This window comes from Babylonia areolata, chromosome 29 (genome assembly GCF_041734735.1).
Source record: "Babylonia areolata isolate BAREFJ2019XMU chromosome 29, ASM4173473v1, whole genome shotgun sequence".
Lineage (NCBI taxonomy): Eukaryota > Metazoa > Mollusca > Gastropoda > Neogastropoda > Buccinidae > Babylonia > Babylonia areolata.
Window position 1 is genome coordinate 31,654,430 of NC_134904.1, and position 20,000 is coordinate 31,674,429.

Below are 20,000 nucleotides of genomic sequence, written 5' to 3' on the forward strand. Positions count from 1 at the left end.
ATCTGACGTGCGGAATCAGTCGCCAACAGTTCCTTGAACGAGGACTGCGCTGTTGGCATTTGTGTACAGTTGCTTGATGGTGTTGAACAGCTGTTGGTCCATGTTGTATTTCTTCATGGTTGCCCACAATGCATAATTCCACACTCAGTTCGATGCCTTATTAAAGTCGATGGAAGACATGGTAGATGTTTTGTTAGTGTTGGTTATTTTTCTCGCACAGAACACGAAGGTTGAAAATCTGTTCTGTGGTACTTCTCCCTCTGTGGAACCCAGCTTGGACTTCTGCAACGACTTCTTCTGCCTGTGGCATGAGACTGTTCAGAATTACTCTGAGCATCACTTTGCTTGTATGACTAATCAGACTGACAGTTCTGTAATTCTGGCATAGTTGTAAGTTGCCTTTCTTGGCAGGGTGATAGTTAGAGACTCGTCCATGTTGTCGGTCATTCTTTAGTCTGCCAGATTTTGTTGCAGATTCTGTTAAAGGACATCTGTCACTGCCTCTCCTCCTTGTTTTATCAGTTCACCTGGTATGTTGTCGATGCCTGCTGCTTTCCCCATTAATCAGTGATCTTATTGCGCTCTCCGTTTCTTCACACAGAATTGGATAGTCATCGTTTGTCGGCCCCTGGCTTGAGAGTGCACACGGGTATCCGTTATCAGCCATTATGCGTACACGTATAATATCTTTTCTGAATAAACATGTATTCAAAGCCAACCAAATGAAACAAAATTGTATTTTAAGAGTGTAAAGGAATAGCACAATGGGCCTTATAAAGGAGAAAATATATATGCATATGTGTGTGTATGTATGTCCTCCTCTGGGCATAAATTGAAAGGAAGACATAAAATGCATTAAAAAAAAGAAGTTAAAGCAAATTCTTGATCAGTGACAGCAAAATATACGAAATATTACAAACATACACATAACATAATCATATACATTGGTAGGCATTAGACAGACAGATGCATAGATTGATAGACAGACAGATAGATAAGATAGATAGATAGATAGATAGATAGACAGACAGACAAACAAATGGTCGCGGAGTTCTTAAATCACATGGATACGCAAACAGGACAACGCAAACAGAAAAGATAGGAGATCTTGAATCGACACGCCCACCTTGTGATTCATTCTGCCGGGGCAATACAGGTGTGAGAATCATAAAGATTTGCTTTCTCACCATGGACATTCATTCACGGACATTTTAATCAACTCTGTACAACGGTGTGTGGGGGGATCGGGGGGGGGGGGGGGGGTGGGGAGGAGGGGGGGGGGGGTGTCGGTGTGCATGTGTGTGCGCGTATGTCCTGTCTTTTGTTTGAGTGTGTATGGGCGGTGTGGGAGTGGCGTGGACGCGCGCGCGAGCGCGTGTGTGTGTGTGTGTGTACTTCTCTGTCTGTATATATATATATATGTGCTTGTGTATGTGTGTGTGCGTGTATGTGTATGCGTCTGTGCTCATGCGCGCGGGTTTATACGTTTGTGAGTGTGTGCGAGTGTTTCTGTGTGTGTGTGTGAGAGAGAGAGAGAGAGAGAGAGAGAGAGAGAGAGTGTGTGTGTGGAGGCGTGGTAAGCTAGCTGCGCGTCGTATGGGTGTGGTCCGCCCACACTGACACAATGAGTCAGTATGGTCAGGTCAGTGAACGTCAGACAGGGGCTGTCAGCTCTAGTTTCAGGGGTTGTCAAAGCGTACGGATTGATCCGTATCCTCAACATTGGCCATATCTACGTTAAAAAAAAAGGGGGGGAAAATAAAAAAAAAGAAGAATATATGAATAGATATTTTAAAAGCTGACGTCCGACCTACGTTTTGAACCCAACGGGTTAGTTCGCCGGGGTCTTTACAGACTTCCCTTGAGAGGAAGATTCATTCATCGTTCAACTGACTCCACTTCCATCAGCCTCCCTCTTTTAACAAATGAAATAATGATAATGTGTTAATAAGAATGATACAATAATAATAATAATAATAAGAAGAAGAAGAAGAAGAAGAATCAGCATAAGAATCGTAATAAATTAACTGAAATTTAATTAATGTTTGCTCTCTGTCTGTCTGTTTCTCCGTCGATAACTGAAACTTAGTTAATGTTTCCTCTTTGTCTGTCTGTCTGTCTCTCAGTCGATCTCTCTCTCTCTCTCTCTCTCTCTCTCTCTCCCTCTTTCTCTCACTCTTTCGCATATAAACACAGACATAGACAAATACACAGACACATACAGACACAGACACACACTAACCAGCGCATCAGTTGGTGCACATGTACCCCCCCCCCCTTACCCCCCTGCCCCCACCCCACTCTCCCAACATAAAATTATAACACCACTGTATCTCAATTTTACCTTCCTCACAGATACCCCTACCTACCTACCCACCCAACCCAACCCAACCCAACCCACTCCACCCATCGTACCTTCTCACGGACGGACACACCCACCACAACCACCCAACAACCCCACCCCACCCCACCACCCAACACGCAGTCACCATGGAGACGGACAAGGAGGAGATCATCCGGAAGCGCGTGCTCTACATCGGCAGCGCCGTTCCCATGGAGACGGCGGAGGGCCTGGAAGCGATCCAGCGGCCCTTGGCCGAGCGCTACCCGGTGGACGAGGACAGCAACATCGAGGGCATCCTGTGCTTCCTGGCCGTGCAGCCTGGCGGGCTGACCATGCAGTACGTCAGCGACCCCAGCCGCATCCTCTTCTTCCCTATCACCTCCCTCACGCTCTGCGCCGCCGTGCGCTGCGTCAGCACCGTCAACGCCGCCACAGGGGAGCGAACTTCGCAGTTCGTGTCGCTGAGCTCCCCTGCCGCCGGCGGGGCCAACAGCAAGCGGCCGGCCATCTTCAGCGCCATCACGCGGCGCACGGAGGGCCGCAAGGTGCTGGAGTGTCACGGCTTCATCTGCTCCTCCTCCACCGACGCCCTGGAGCTGGTGCAGTGCACCTCCTACGCCGACCGCTCCCGGAAAGGGACTCTGCAGAACGGAGGTATGTGTGTGGAGGGGGTGGGATAGGTCTAGCGTTATTATTATTAGATCTAACCTTCCGATAGCGCTACGTGTCAATAGAGAGTTTTAGAATTTACGTCACGTATCGCACGGCACGTATCCGCATCGCGATGCGTACGTGTTAGATGCGTGAAGCACAGCAGGGTTTAGATTTCACGTGTAGGTGTTTCACGTATTTCAACCAAGGGAAAGAACTCCAGTACTTCCTGTTGTATTGCCGGCACGTGGTGACAACCGCAGCGACGATTTTTGAGGTATGTGGAAATCTCTGTCTCTCTCTCTCTAAAAAAAAACCTTGCCTCCTACACCAGAGCATCATCAGTGACCTTGATGCTCTGCTCGGCTTACATTCCAACTGAGTCAGTGTGTGACCCATTCCTTTACCACAGGCGTGTGCTTTGATTATAAAATACAACAGAACTGTTTGGCAAGCTTTTCAGTTGCATTTTAAACTGTATTTGTTAATCACAAGATAATCAGTTGGTGGAAGGAAAACAACGAGAATTTAGGCCTAATTCTTTTCTGTTCTTTTAATGCCCATGAAAGCTCAGAATTATTGTGAAGTTGATTTTCAAAATTTAAAAATGATGAAATTCTAATATTTTGTCACTCTGTTGCGACTGTGATTGTGTTATGGCTTCCTTTTGTTTACAGATCATGGAGAAAACCGTGGACCCCACTCTCCCACTCTTGCTGATGAGGAAGAACTGGCACTGAGCTATATGGAAGAGGAACTGAAAGAAATGTTCAACAGAAATACTGTCAATTTTCATTTGCGTGATGTGCCTGACAGCGTTTGCATTCAGCAATTTCGCTTCTGCAAGGAAGAAATATATCGTCTCTGCCATCTTCTCCGTATTCCCGACCCTGTGATTTGTTCTACCGGAATTCGAGTTTCTGCCTCATTTGCCCTTTGCCTAACTTTGAGGCGGTTGGCTTATCCCAACAGATGGTGTGACCTAACTCTTTTGTTTGGACGCTCCATATCACAACTAAGCTTGATCTTTAAGGAAGTGTCGAAGCTCATCATCGACAATTTTGGTCACAAACTTTCATCTCTGGACCAAGCGTGGATAGACCCAGAGAGATTTGCGCAAGCTGTGGCAGACAAAGGAGCGCCACTGAAGAATTGCTGGGGATTCATCGATGGTACAGCACGCGAGATGACTCGTCCGTCAGCGGACCAACGACATGTCTTCAGTGGGCACAAAAGAAAACATGTTCTCAAATTCCAGTCAATTATGGCACCAAATGGACTTGTAGTCAATTTGTCCGGTCCATACGCGGGAAGAAGGCACGACAGTGGGATGTTAGCCGACAGTGGCCTTCTCCCACTTCTACAGGAGAGAATGAACGATGCTCAAGGTAACGCTTTTTGCTTGTATGGCGATCCAGCTTATCCACAGAGCTATCACCTTCAGGCACCGTTTCGTTCAGTACATCTGACAGCCGAAGAACAACTCTTTAACAAAGACATGTCGTCGGTTAGGCAGTGTGTTGAATGGGGCTTTGGAAAAGTCACGACCCTCTTCGCTTTTGTTGACTTCCGAAAGAACTTGAAACTGTTTCTACAACCAATTGGAAAGTACTACGTCTTGGCTCATTTGCTTGCTAACTGCCACACTTGCCTGAATGGCTCTCAGACATCTACGTATTTCAGTCTGGACCCACCATCTCTGGAACAGTATCTGTCATAAACATACACAAGGTTCATGTGTAATGGAAACCTCAAACTCTTCGTTGAAAGATCTGATGCAATTTTCTTGCATCCCGATCTCTTTTAAGTTGTTATTTGTTGTGAATAGATCTGTCTGAGCAAAATCAGTCTCGGATGATTCATGTTAGCACCCCATGTTCAGTATATGAGTGCTGGTATTTTAAGCAGACCTGACAATTACTTTCACTATTTGCAAGATGTATCTACAGTACAATTATCTTTTCATTGAATGGCATAGTTAAAGGAGGCTTGATGATGAACTGTACTGTGTAACTGTAAGAATTCCATCAACAAATTTGTCAGTAAGAGAGAGAGAGAGAGAGACAGAGACAGAGAGAGAGACACAGAGAGAGAGAGAGAGAGAGAGAGAGAGAGCTGCAAATGCTGACAGTAATCACTTCACATGATCAGTTTGTCTTATTTTTTTCTGAATAAAACAAAGACATAAAACATCACGCTTTTTGTAACTGGAAAAAAGTAATAAGAAAAAAAAAATGAAATAAAAATACAGCGTTTTTTATGTTAGAGAATGTTTTATTCCCCAATTTTTGTGAAAATGAAACAGTTTTAAAGGACCACGTGCTTTGCAGCATAAAAAAGACAATCACTGAACATATCTGTTTTAGTTTGAAAAACCAATGTCCGAAAATATCAATACTTTTGTATGTGGGGAGAAGAAATAAATAAAAACAATTTGTTCATTATGTAGCCAAAAATAACACCCAGAACAAATAACAAACACACACACAAACAAACAAACAAAAAACAGTAGTCCTACAACTGTTTTGTGATTTAAAAAACAAGCAAACGAACAATAATGAAGCACCCAATCCCACATATCAGTGCGGGTTGTGCTCATTTAGTCTTTCTTGGCATTCAGCAGTTGTAACATTGCATCCATCAGCCTGTTCTGTCTGTCCATCATCATGTTCCTCTCTTCTCTCTCTTCCTGTCTCCTCCTCTCTTCCATTTCTGCCCTGTGCGTGTTTTCTCTTTGCATTGCTTCTATTCGCAAGCGTTCGTTTGTAGCCTCAAGTTTCCTCACCCCTAGTTCTTCTTTCTTCAGCTGTAGTTCTTCTTTTTGAATGTCAAACTGTTGGTTTTTGCTTTCTTCTTCTTTCAGAAGTTTTTCGCGCATGTAGTCCATTGTTGAAGACCATCTTGCAGCTGGACCGACTGCTTTTTTTTGGTTGTGGTTGTGGTTGTGGTTGCTGGATCTCTGGAAAAGAGGAAGAGGAGAAATTGGCAAGCTAAATAAAAAATTTTCAAAGTTTATCACAATGAATTGTAACGTCGGTTTTTATTGTGTGTGCGTGTGTGCATGCGCGTGTGCGCGTGCATATGCATGTGTATTGGTGAGTCTCTCTCTCTCTCTGTGTGTGTGTGTGTGTGTGTGTGTACACATGCTCAGGAGTATGCGCATAATGCATGCACACACGTATGCCTGCATGCGTGCGTATTCGAAAGTAGATCTACACTGTAAAGCCCGGTCGAAGCCAGGCATCCAAGCCAAGTTCCATCATCATCAATAGCACCAACACTAGCTGTCATTTTCATTGATATGAAACAGCATTAACAAAAAGAGACTCTGAATCTACAGAGTATGAAAGAAAGATAAAGAGAAAGGATTATAATGTAAATACGTGTATGCATTTCGAATATGATCTTGACTTTTGTTGACTTTGAATTTACTGATAAAATTGTGTCAAAAACACTGTTCTATCTCTCTCTCTCTCTCTCTCTCTCTCTCTCACGCTGATCATCTGCATCCTCCAAGGCGCCCTGATCACGGTTGTCTTCGCCAGCTTCTTTTTCCTGTAGGTTTTGTTTTTCCTGTGCTCCACCGTCGAGGTTCAGTTGAGGTTCAGTTGAGGTCGCAGTGGAGTTGCTAATTTCTCCTGCATCGCCTTCCCCATGGCGTGCAGTTTAGCTGCCTTCTTCCTGACCTCTGAGGCAGTTGGAGTCGGGGTAGCGGCTCTTTTGCGGGTCGTCCACTCCTTCTCCAAGTCACTGAGCTCTTGGAGAAGGCGCTCTCGCTCATCGTAATCTTCTTCTGACTCATTTCAGATATAAAACACGCATAATGCATATTTTTATAGGTCTTGCAGTACCTGGTGATAAAAAAAAAACAGTTCGCAAATAACATAGCTCTTGCAGTTTTACTGCTTTGTCGTCTAAAAGTACTACTTGAGCTCATTTAATATCGATTCGAAGCGTGGAGCTCAAATCTCGTTTCTTGGTCTGTGCTGATACGTACTGGCCCACTGGAGGGCTGCTATTCGTTTATGGGTGGTGTCTTTCGTAGACTGGTACATGACTTGCTTACGCTTCTTTGATTTGAAATATATAATCAAATGTAAGAAAACATCTTTAAAAACACAAAGAAAGTGATACTTACCTTCAAAATCAAAACTCTTTTCTTCCAAACTGATAGGGAACTGCGCACGTCTCAAAGGCCTCGGATAGGGAATCCCGTACCTATGTTTTGATCATTTTGAGCTGAATGATGCAAGTTTCCCACCCCCATTAAGTCTGTCTGAAGTAACGGTTTCTCCTTTAGATCTGTCTGATTTAAGATGTTGTCCCTTAGATCTGTATAACATCTTGTCCTTTAAATGTCTGATATAACATTTTTCATTTAGATCTGTCTAATCTTTTGATCATTTAGAAGTGCTTTTATAACGTTTTGATCATTGAATCTAGTTCATATAACATTTTGATAGTTTAATTAGAGCTATCTGATATAACGTTTTTTATTATTATTTATATATGTCTGATATGATGTTTCAATTATTCAGATATGTCAGATATAAAGTTTTGATTTAGATGTCTCATATACCATTTGGATTTTTTTAGATCTGTCCGAGATAGAAGGCTTTGATCGTCTGGAAATGTCTAATGTTTTGGTCGTTTACATCTACGTGAAATAATCTCTTTTTAATGTTATTACTTAGATTTAACCTTTATAACTTTTTGGACTTTTTAGATGTGTATGATACAACGTTTGGGACATTTTGATCTGTCTAATACGACATTTTGTCCTTTAGATCTGTATGATATAACGTTTTGTCCTTTAGACTTGCTGATATAGCTTATTGTCATTTAGATATGTCTGATATAACGTTTTCATCATTTATAACTGTCTGATAAGTGTAATCTTTTAACTCTGTCTGATATAACGTTTTGAACTTTTAAGACTGTCTCATATAATGTTGTGATCATCTCGCCTACATCTGTTTCATGATTATAAAATTTTGGTCATTTAGATCTATCTGGTATAACAAATGATTCTTTAGATATATGTCTGATATAAAACGTTTTGGTGATTTAGATCTGCCTCATATCTTTTGAGTCGTTTAGATCTGTTTTATGTAATGTTTTGACCGTATTGACCTCACATAGCGTTTTGATCAATTAGGTCTGTCTGATATAATTTCCTGAAAGCTAAAAGGACCATTGAATGACAACTGCACACGTCGAACAGGATTTTATTTTGAACACACTGTAATCTTATTTGGAATAAAGGATAAATGTAACGTACACATTAACAGGATAGACACTTAAAAACATATTTAAAGGTAAATTTCAAGGAACCGAACCAGAACAATGCATAACGTTTCCACAATTCAAAACTACAATTCCATTGAATTATATGCAGGTTGTGATCAAATACACCCTTCATGACAACTGGCTTCCTTGTCTCCAGCAAACATTACACAACAACAAAAATACACACACACACACACACACACACACACACACACACACACAGAGAGAGAGAACAAACTTCCAACTTCACTAAAAGTTCTTTTGAATGTGTTATTAACAATTCCAATATGTTATTTGTTATTGCAGAAGGTTTGCTGCATAGTCCTATAGGACATTTGTTATAGATGTTATAGTTGTTTGATGTTGGCGTTTATAACGTTTCCATTTTTCCTAGCGTTGTCTTTCCTTATTCACCCTCCACACATACATACACTTTTACCCCTCCCCCTCTCACAGACCCTACCCCCACGGTTGTTTTTTTGTTTGTTTTTTTTTTTTGTTTTTTTCCGTCTAATATCACTTCAAGTGGAAAGACGTTAAACTGAAGACACCAACCAACAACAAACTTCCAATGAGAACATATACAAGAAGAGTGAATAGGCCTATCAGTTACAAAATATAAATTCTGCAAATAGATACAATTCATAACTTTAGATTTCAAGAAGAAGAAGAAGAATTTTTTTTTTTTTTTTAAAGAATGAAAAATATGTGTGAAAAAGTTTTTCCAATTCCTATAATTATCAGCATGCACATTGTAATTATGGTGGTCTTTGTTTTGCACAATATGATAGTTTCATAGATATATTGAATGTCTGTGTGTGTTCAGAATGAGGGGTTGTGCTTGTGGAGGGGAGGAGGTGTGAGAACCATGTCTATAGTTTAGAGCAAAAACTATTTTGTAGTTTTCTTCAGCCATGTGTGTGTGTGTGTGTGTGTGTGTGTGTGTGGTGTGTGTGTGGTGTGTGTGTGTGTGTTTTGTGAAGGAGTCGTGTTGTTGATTTAAACTATGGAAACACACACATCTGTCGAGGTGTAGGTTCACAGCATGAAAGCATGCTGTATACCTGTATCAGTATATGGCCGTTTGCTGTCGTGACTATGGCAGTACAGCTGTACTTCCTCGAGAGTGCATGCGCACGTGAAAAAAAAACAGGAGCAAAATCTGTTAAGAGAACCGACCAGCATAGAAGGATACCTGGTCCGGAAAAAATCTAATAACGCATCTCATATTCGACTAAAATCTGTTTTGACTGCCTGACTGAAATACTTGATGGCCTGAACAAGCTATTGAAGACATTCCCAACTGCTGTCTGTCTGTTGTTGTTTTAAGCAAAAAAAATATCTTTTTTTTTTATTATGGCTTAAGCGAATGGATAGTTAAACTCAACTCTACTGGGCTGTGTCCACCAGTAACTAGTTTGTTGAACTCTACTGGGTTGCACCCGTCAATAGCTTGTTAAGCTCTACTGGGGTGTGTCAGCCAGTAGATCGATAAATTCTACTGGGCTGCGTCCGCCAATAGGTTGTTAAACTCTATTGTGCTGCGTCAGCCAATAGCTTGTTAACTCAAATCCAGTGGGTTGCATCAGCCAGTCAATTCTACAGGTCTGTGTCAGCCAATTGTCCGTTAAACTCGTCTCTTCTGGGCTGCTTCAGCCAGTAAATCAAGTCAACTGGGCCGCGTCGGCCAATAGGTCGTTAAACTCCAGTCTACTGGTCTGTGTCAGCCAATAAGTCATTAAACTCAGATCTGCTGGGCTGCGTCAGCCAATAGGTTGTAAAACTTAGAGTCTACTGGACTGTGTCAGCCAACAGATTGTTAAACTCACTTCTACTGGGCTGCGTCAGCCAGTAAGTTGTTAGAGTCAAGTCTACCGGGCTGTGTCAGCCAATAAGTTGTTAGAGTCAAGTCTACCGGGCTGTGTCAGCCAATAGGTCGATAAACTCACTTCTACTGGGCTGTGTCAGCCAATAAGTTGTTAGAGTCAAGTCCATCAGGCTGCATCAGCCAATAGGTTGTTAAACTCAAGTGTATCAAGTGCATGCAAAGAAATGCTCAAAATCATTCTTAACAGATTACAGCTGCAATCAGATACCCTCATTACGTAAGAATAGGCTGGATTCCTCAAAGGCAGAAGTACCAGCGTACAGATCTTTAACTCGTGTACCCATCGCGAAAAATACCTTCCACAGCAGAGGGAATGCTACCACACTTCATAGACTTCAAGAAGGCATGTAACAGAATCTGGCTGCCAGGAAGTATTGTGGACCACAATGAAAAAAAAAAAAATGAAAAAAAGAAAAGATTATGGTGACCTCAGTTTCGATACCCCTCCACTTCTGTGCTTGGGGTGAGTCCTGTCAATGTCGTCAGTATCGGCGGATTTGTGGGGGGCTGTTGTTTGAGGGACGTGGTGGCGGTCTCCACTCTGGGAAGGACGCTCACTCAGTCTGGCTCCGCGACTAAGCCATTATTGTCGTTAGTAGGTGGCTTAGTAGGTGGTGTCCTAAGTACGTAAAATCAGAACAGGCACCACTGAACACCACCGAAGTGACTCAGCAGCAATCCAGGGTCTCCTCTGGTGTGTGGCCTCCTGGCGACCTAACATCGATGGTTCCCTGTGGACTGCCGATGCTGGAACTGCGACGGACGAACCTGGGTGTGGCCGTGTATGGGGGAATCTAAAATGAGCGGCGTGGGAGTAATGCCACTGAAACGGTGCAGATGATGGGGCAGAAAAAAAAAATTAGGCAAAAGCTTATCAAAACAATCCAGCAAGCATACTCCAAAGTAACCACTGCGGTACTCACAAAGGTGAGTGGGTTCCGTTCTTTGGTTGGCGTTCGCCAGGGCTGTGTTCTGTCTCCCGCACATATTCCTCACTTCACCCAGGTGTGAAAGCCGGGGTACCTGACTTTGGTTAGGGAAGGTAAAACATGCCGGAAGGAGATAATTGGGCCCTGCCTTCCTGTGCCAAGCCCAAGACACAGTGCACATGAATTCACTTTCCTGATGGCCGCAAAAGACCTTCAGTCAACATTTTAACCTTTAGTCTGAACCGCTAACCAATAATCTCAATGAGGCAGTCAAATAGAATTCCAGTCAGGAAGTGCAGCAAAATCTAAATCGATTATGAGATGCCTGTTTCAGATCAGGATCGGATATCCTCCTTCTTTGTTGGTTGGTTTTCTATGTAGTCTTTGCACTGTTTGAATTCCTAAGGGAGTATGTTTGCACACACATAATATCAGGATGGTGATGTGAATTTATCCACCCTCTCCAGCTGTGAGCATTTCCACACAACATGTCTCCACATTACAGGTGTCATGCCACCAGCGGGAACCAGCTTCCGCATGGCGTCTTCTGCAAGCCAGAAAAGCTTCCCTTCCAACTCCCTGAAGACATCTACCACACATGCCTGGGGTCCGGGCACGGGTCCTCCGGCTGGGGGACTGGAGGCGGAGCCCGCAGTCAGGCTGGTGGCTGGGGCGGACAGGCCAGACCCGGAGGTACAGGGCCAGCAGGTGGCGCCCGAGTTCTACGAGGCTCCCCCGCAGCACGGCTACTTCTACAAGACCAAGGACTCCCAGATCAAGACCTACACCGTGGAGCGGGTGATGGAGGGTGAAGCAGAGCGGCTGAGAGCCGTGCCCCCCCACCTGGCCCCCACCCTCACCCGGGGTCCGCCCAGCGACAGGAGGCCCCACCCCCACCCCCACCCACCCCCTCCTGGCTCCATGACCATGCCTCACCCCCACCACGGCCGGTCCGTCTTCCCCGTGCGGTCCATGCCCCCATCCGCCACGCTGATCCGACCCCGCTTCTTCTCCCCGCCCCCTCCCATGCTGCGGCCCCGGCCCCTGGTGGTCGGCCAACCCCACGTCATGGCGGGTGACCCCTACGTCTTCCACCCTCCCCCTCCCAACGTCATTGACGCCCCGTACGGCGGCGGGAACAGACGACGTCATCAGAGGCGGGGAGGGTCGGACTCCTCCTCCCGCGGGTCCTCCGCCTCCTCCTCCCCGGGCTCCCCGCCGGCCATGAACGGAAGGCGCGGCGTCCTTAACGGCGACGGGGGGGACGGGTCCAGTGACGTCAGCTCCAGGCCCCGCACCCCGCCCACTGACTACGACAGGGGTCCACGGGTCAGCCGCAAGGACCAGTTCGTGCAGCGACAGCGCTACCTGAATGGCGGGCCCGGCCACTACAGCACCCTGCCTGGAGGTCCCCCACCACCCCCTCCCGCACACCCTTACGACTTCTACGTCTACCCGCACCGCTACCCGTACGCCGGCTACCCGCCCTACATGATGGAGCGAGCCAGGTCCGTGCCGCCCCCTGCCCAGCGGGGCCACAAGTCCAAGGAGCGCAAGAAGAACCGCAAGGGGAAGAAGGAGAAGAAGAAGAAGGCCGGCAGGCCCGTGTACGGCGTGCCCAGCGACATCTCCACGGACAGCGTGGGCTACACCTCCGAAGTGGGGCCGGCAGGGGAGTACCCGCGCATGCCCAGGGATTTCCGGCGCATGGAGAACCAGTTCAAACACGAGCGGGCGTTCTCCAAGAGCCTGGCAGAGGAGTTCCGAGGTGGCCCCGGGGAGGGTACCGGCAACGCTTACTCCCTCAACGAGCATATGGTGCAGCGCGGGGCCGGCCATGAGCCAGACTTCCACCTGTACTGAGGAGGTGGTCCTTCCATCTGCGCTGAGGCGAGGCTCTTGAGTCTTCCATCAGGACTGACCGTTCATCCGCTGGCCTTTCATTGGCGTTCCCATCTGTACTGAGGCTGTGGGACTTCCATCTGGACTTTCGTGCTGAAGCTTCAGGCCTACCATTGGCGTTCCCATGTGTACTGAGGCTGTGGGACTTCCGTCTGGACTTGCTGTTCGTGCTGAAGCCTCAGGCCTACCATTGGCGTTCCCATCTGTACTGAGGAGGCTGTGGGGCCTCCACCTGGACTTGCCCTTTGTGCTGAGGTACCAGGCCTTCCATCTGTGCTGAAGCCTTTAGCCTTTAGTCGGCATTCCCATCTGTACTGAGGCACCGAGCCTTTCATCTATGCTGAAGCCTCTGGCCTTCCATTGGTGCTTCACTCTGTACTGAGGAACAGGGAGGCCTCCATCAGAACTTGATCAGGTTGTACTGAGGAGACCACAGGCCTGCTACCTGTACTCAAACTCCGGCCTTCCATGGGCATTCCCCCTCTGTACTGAGGAACCGGTCCTTCCATAGCCTGTGTGCTACTGTGGGAATGTGTCATAATCTGGGCGACGTTGGTTAGAGGAGACCTGTGAAAGGCTTGGACTTGGATTCCACCAGTGCACTGACGAGACACACACGCTGTGGATGTAGTGGTTCTGGAATGGACACAAACTATGTGGAATCTGAAAGCTTTGGGAAAATGGGGCAAAAAGAGGGGGAATGGGGGGTGGGAGGGGTGCGAGGGGTGTGTGTGTGTGTGTGTGCATTAACAAGAGTCTGACATCTGGATATACCTTGTGTGGCGGACAAGCTTGACTGTACGAGACATGTTGAAATTGTGACTGCACGAAACTTAAATATATCATAAATGATCGTTGTATAAAACTCCGGGGCGGGGGGGGGTAAAAAAAAAGGCCCACCACCACTTCTGATTAACATATGCCCTCAGATTGTTTCAGTCTGAGCAATACAAGGTGGGGCGGACACGTTGCTGTGAATACTTTCAAGTGTCAAGACAGTTGACTGAAGTGGCTATTTTAGTCCTTTTTTTTTATATTTTTTTTTTATTCTTATCACGTGGCGAGTGCTGTCGAGGCAGTTATGTTTATGTCCCACGTGGGTGATGTTCCGAGGCCACTGAGATATATTTGGATTCTGGCATCCCCTTTCCCTTGTCATTAAAACAAAACCTACAAACCTTGTACTTGTTGGAAGCAAAACTTACTTGAAGCTTTATATTTCATTTGGTCTTGTTCCAATAATCTTTTGATTAAAATGTAACATTGGTCGTATGATTAAACTGGGTAATATTTGATACCGTACTTGCTTATGGAACATAATTATGTATGCCACATATACTCTTTATTTTGATTACTTTGTATTGGTCACTCTTTACAGCTAATGGATCCATATAATTATATTCAAACTGGGTAACTGAGAAAAAAGAATGTGTATAAAATGTGTTAAAATTCGTTTTGTATGAAATACTTTACACAAGCCATAATAAATTTTTCGCGTTTGGTTTTCATTGATGATGTATCCGAAGAAAAACTAAAAAGGCTCTTTTCGATTTATCAACAAAAAAGAAAAAAAAAAAAAAAAAAGAAAAGAAAATCATTAGAGGATGAAGATGTACTTGCTAATTGCATTAATTACCTATTTTGAGCAAAGGGTGGTGATTTTTTGGAACCCACAAAACGGCTGGCCACAAATTTGCCCAACGGCTGGCCACAAATTTGCCCAACTGTTCTTCGAGAACAGTCGCCCCGAATAGCCCAGCCCTGCTCTGTTTTAAACTTCCATATACTTCAGAAAGTTTTCGTGGGATGATAGTAGTATCATTTTTCTTCATGGTTTGACATTGTTCGTGTCGCTTTGCTTTTTGTTGTACCACTGGAATCGATAGCACTTCCGTCTGGATCACATGTGTATTATGGGAGTGTTCTTCTGTGCGCTGATTTGAAAGAAACTTCTCTCTCTCTCTCTCTACCTCTCTCTCTCTCTCTGTATATATATATATATATATATATATATATATATATATATATATATATATATATATATATATGGAATGTCAAGACATTCTAATGAAACAGTAATGAACATTCTAGTGGCTTTATTTCTGAATTGTGTCTTCTTTCCCCACCTCTCTCTCTCTCTGTATCTCTGTCTGTCTGTTTGTCTCTCTCTCTCTGTCTCTCTCTGTCTATGTCTCTGTCTGTCTCTCTCTCATGGACACATTGGCACATGAAGATAGCACACAGCACTACACCCAAACCAACCATTATGGTGTCTGTTGGCCAACACATGGGCGGGGAGTATCCAGACCCATATATTCACATGTTAATTTGTATCTATCTCTCTCTCTCTTTCTCTCTCTCTCTGTCTGTCTGTCTGTCTCTCTCATAACTAGAACGAATAAGACTGTTTTGTGTATGTCTATAAGTGTACAAAAGATTATCAGCAATAAAACAACCTTTTTGTACTGAAAAAAAACAACGTTTCATGTCAGTTTGGATGGTTTCATGTCAATTTTGGCAGGGGTGGGGGGGTATCTATCTATTTATCTATCTATCTGTCTATCTGTCTGTCTGTTTATTTAATCTTCAACCTGATCTATGCAAGCAGTTGATTAATTTTTGCATTGGAAAAAGAAATAATACACACAAATTTGGATAGGGTTTTTTGTTGTTGTTTTTTTTTTTTTTTTTTTGAATGATTGCAAAATTATCCAAGCATACAAGAACCGATCCAACACTGTATTGTGTTGTGTTGTACTGTATTCTGTACTGTACTGTACTGTACTGTAATGTACTCTTTTGTATTGTACTGTAATGTACTGTACTGTACTAACTACATATTCACTCCTGCCATAACCCTCTGTCACAGTGGTAATGGGACCACTGAACAGTGCAACACCGCATCACGAGCCATCATCTCTCACGGTTGTGTGCCTGGTGCTTGTACTGGGTCTTTTTTGATTGATTGATTATGGATACTTATATAGCGCCTATCCTCGGTCGGAGACCAAGCTCTTATATGACAGTCAGTCGTGTCCGACTATGACCATCAGAACAGCAGAGGAGGCAACTGCTGTCCTGACTATCTGGGCCAGAATTTGATTATAGTGGAGAGTGTCTCGCCCAGGTTACATCCCCACTCTCTCGGCTATGAGGGCTTTGGAACAGTTGGAGTTGTGGTGGTTCCCAAAGGCCAGCTAGCCCCCAAGGCTGCAGCACTAAGAGCCAGTGGAATCTTGTCTCCTAATTTTAGAGTCATATATATAATTATGATAGTCAGTCGTGTCCGACTATGACCATCAGAACAGCAGAGGAGGCAACTGCTGTCCTGACTATTTGGGCCAGAATTTGATTATAGTGGAGAGTGTCTTGCCCAAGTTACATCCCCACTCTCTCAGCCAAGAGGGTTTTAGGACAGTCGGCGTTGGGATGGTTCCCAAAGGCCAGCTAGCCCCCAAGGCTGCAGCACTAAGAGCCAGTGGAATCTTGTCTCCTAATTTTAGAGTCATATATATAATTATGATAGTCAGTCGTGTCCGACTATGACCATCAGAACAGCAGAGGAGGCAACTGCTGTTCCGACTATCTGGGCCAGAATTTGATTATAGTGGAGAGTGTCTTGCCCAAGTTACATCCCCACTCTCTCGGCCAAGAGGGTTTTAGGACAGTCGGCGTTAGGATGGTTCCCAAAGGCCAACCAGCCCACAAGTCTGCAGCACTAAGAGCCAGTGCAGTTTTGCCTCCTAGTTTGAGAGTCATAATCCTTCACAAAAGACTAAGCTGTAAATGGTTTCCCATTGACTGGAGAAACCACTGATAATACAGCTCTCACTTTGCTGTTGGCCCAAATGTAAACTTTCCAAGCTCCAAGTGCTTTACAAAATACGGGGTCATTCGCACAACAGGCTGCCTACCTGGGTAGAGCCGACTGACGGGTACAGCTGCCACTGGGCGCTCATTGTTCGTTTCCTGTGTCATCCAATCCGATTTCAGGCACGCACGCATACGTACACACGTAGACAGACAAAGCAAAGCTACTTCCGATCCACTCACTGGTATTGTCTGTCCACCTCTTTCTTTGCCTTCCCCCTCTCTTCCCCTGAACTGTTTCCTGGAAGATGGTCTTGGAGAAACCGCATGTATTGTATTGCATTGAATTGAATTGAATTGTATTGTATGTGGAGTGATGGCCTAGAGGTAACGCGTCCGCATAGGAAGCGAGAGAATCTGAGCGCGCTGGTTCGAATCACTGCTCAGCCGCTGATATTTTCTCCCCCTCCACTAGACCTTGAGTGGTGGTCTGGACGCTAGTCATTCGGATGAGACGATAAACCGAGGTCCCGTGTGCAGCATGCACTTTTCGCACGTAAAAGAACCCACGGCAACAAAAGGTTTGTTCCTGGCAAAAGTTTCCACTTCGATAGGAAAAACAAAAAAAACTGCACGCAGGAAAAAAAATACAAACAAGGTGTAGCGACGCGCTCTCCGTGGGGAGAGCAGCCCGAATTTCACACAGAGAAATCTGTTGTGATAAAAAGAAATACAAATAAAATAAATAAATAAATTGTATTTTTGGATATCACTGCATTGATCTTTTTCTGTGCTGTGGTGGGCGTAGAGGGTTGTGATATAATCATGGTGGGTATATAATCTTATATAACGCATCACTAGTGGAGGTATTTTACATGTGACTCGCGTGAAATTTGAATGTATCTTTCTGTGTGAGTTCAGGTATGAACGGAATGTGTTGGTTTTTTGTTTTTGTTTTTGTTTTTTTCTTCTTCTCCTTTTCATCACTGAACCACACGCCTCTTATGGTTCTCTCTCTATCTCTGTGTGTGTGTGTGTGTGTGTGTGTGTGTGTGTGTCTTCCATCAACACAGACTGTCCAACTGTTGCCGTGTTGAGAGCTGACAGACAGTCACAATGGCTCCCTTTGTTGCAGACGGGACAGAAGAGACAGTCGTACACTTGAGGGGGGGACCTAGGGGACGGTACGGGAGGAAGGAGGGAAGGGGGCGGGGTGGGGAGAAAGAGAGAGGTTGGGGTTGAGAGGGGGGGGTCGGGGTGAGGGGGTAGGGGGGGTCTGTGGAGGGTGCTGGGGGGAGGAAGAGGGGGGTGGTGGTGGAGGAAAAGAGGTCTGCTGTTGCGATGTCAGGAAAATAAAGGGGGTCAGGTCTGCACGGAACTGACATGGCTGGAAACTGCCCACCACCACCACCGCCCTCATTCCCCCTCCCCCTCCCCCACACCTCAGTGCTCGTCCCACATTCTTCTGACTATGTAGGGTACGTTGACCTAATTCAAAGCGACCAGCTCAAAGTGTGGATTATACGGATGACAGGTCTGCTCATTCTTTAAAAGTTTGGGGTGTTTTTTTTTTTGTTTTTTTTTTTTGTTGTTTTTTTTTTTCCCCAACGGTTAAAATAGCAGGGGTATCTGATGGGCAAGTCTAATTGCGAACGATGGGTTTGGGTACACGTGGACAATTAAAACAGAAGATTAGACATAGCATGTTATTGGAACATCGCACCAGACTGTTTGTATTGCTGCTTTTGATCACACATGCACTCACTCACACAAACACACACTTAAACACACACAAACCGCACACCAACACACCTTTTTGAGAGCACACAGTATACTGTGCAGCATCGTTCGCAAATACACTCACGTCAAAATACCCAATGGTCTGATTGTGAAACGACACTATTTTTTTGAGATTCCTGTCAAAACTGACGTTCTATCTTTCACCAACATGCTTCCTTAAATTCTCCCAGCACTGGTAATGCACAATATTTTTTATTCACATATCCAGTCAAATCAGCTATTTTGAAAGTTCGAGGCGAGTTTTGCTTGATTCCCTTGATTAAAAAAAATATATATAAATAAATATATAAATAAATAATATATATATATATATAAAGTGCATGGATGAAAATAATAAATAAATAAATAAATAAATAAATAATTAAAAAATTAAAAAATCCGGTCCGCCCGTGTACTTGGGGATCGAACCCGCGTACACTGGCCTCCTAGTCGGGCGTGTTACCACTGGGCCACCTGCTCAACATCACTCATGGCCTCTTCCGTGCAGCAACCCATCCGCATAAATCCCTTGGTCAGATAGTTCTGTGTGTGTGTGTGTGTGTGTGTGTGTGTGTGTGTTTTGGTCGTAGTTTTGTCGTCAAGAAAGTTGCCCACATTTTGTACATTTGTATGCTGTCTCAGCTGTAGGAACTGTCTCACGACTGACGGGCGCAATAGCCGAGTGGTTAAAGCGTTGGACTGTCAATCTGAGGGTCCCGGGTTCGAATCACGGTGACGGCGCCTGGTGGGTGAAGGGTGGAGATTTTTACGATCTCCCAGGTCAACATATGTGCAGACCTGCTAGTGCCTGAACCCCCTTCGTGTGTATATGCAAGCAGAAGATCAAATACACACGTTAAAGATCCTATAATCCATGTCAGCGTTCGGTGGGTTATGGAAACAAGAACATACCCAGCACGCACACCCCCGAAAACGGAGTATGGCTGCCTACATGGCGGGGTAAAAACGGTCATACACGTAAAAGCCCATTCGTGTGCATACGAGTGAACGTGGGAGTTGCAGCCCACGAACGCAGAAGAAGAAGAAGAAGTCTCACGTCTGTTTTCTGCTTCCATAATTATAATACCTAATTCTTTTTTTTATTAATTAATTAAGACATCTTGCTAGAGCGCATATTCTTGGAGCTTTATAATCATCTCCAGTGGCCTGTCTCCATCAAGTCCAGTGTGTTCACTTAGTCATTTACTGAAGTATCATATATAAAACCATTAGGGTTTGCCTACAAGGCAGGTTATTGTTATCTGCATCAGGTTAGTGGTACAGGGGTAATTCTGTCTATAAAGTGCTATTATTTTTATTATCATTATTATTATTATCATCATCAGTAGTAGTAGTAGTAGTAGTAGTAGTATTGTTGTTGTTGTTGTTTGCCGTTGGTTGGTGGTTG

At 44.7% G+C, this 20,000-nt stretch overlaps 1 protein-coding gene across 2 annotated transcripts in view; it reads left to right on the forward strand.

The window, feature by feature from the left end:
- The window catches only part of LOC143274598 (uncharacterized), a 17,136-nt gene extending 3,254 nt beyond the window's left edge, over positions 1-13,882 (forward strand). The window contains exons 2-3 of one of the 2 annotated variants that reach the window (XM_076578461.1): positions 2,356-2,998; positions 3,673-6,025. In XM_076578461.1, the coding sequence (XP_076434576.1) occupies positions 2,491-2,998; positions 3,673-4,715 (1,551 nt within the window). In that variant the 5' untranslated portion in view covers positions 2,356-2,490 and the 3' untranslated portion in view covers positions 4,716-6,025. Of the gene's footprint in view, positions 1-2,355; positions 2,999-3,672; positions 6,026-11,606 lie in introns of those variants that run through there. The other variant, XM_076578460.1, reaches the window with a different exon arrangement.
- The last annotated feature ends 6,118 nt before the right edge of the window (positions 13,883-20,000 follow it).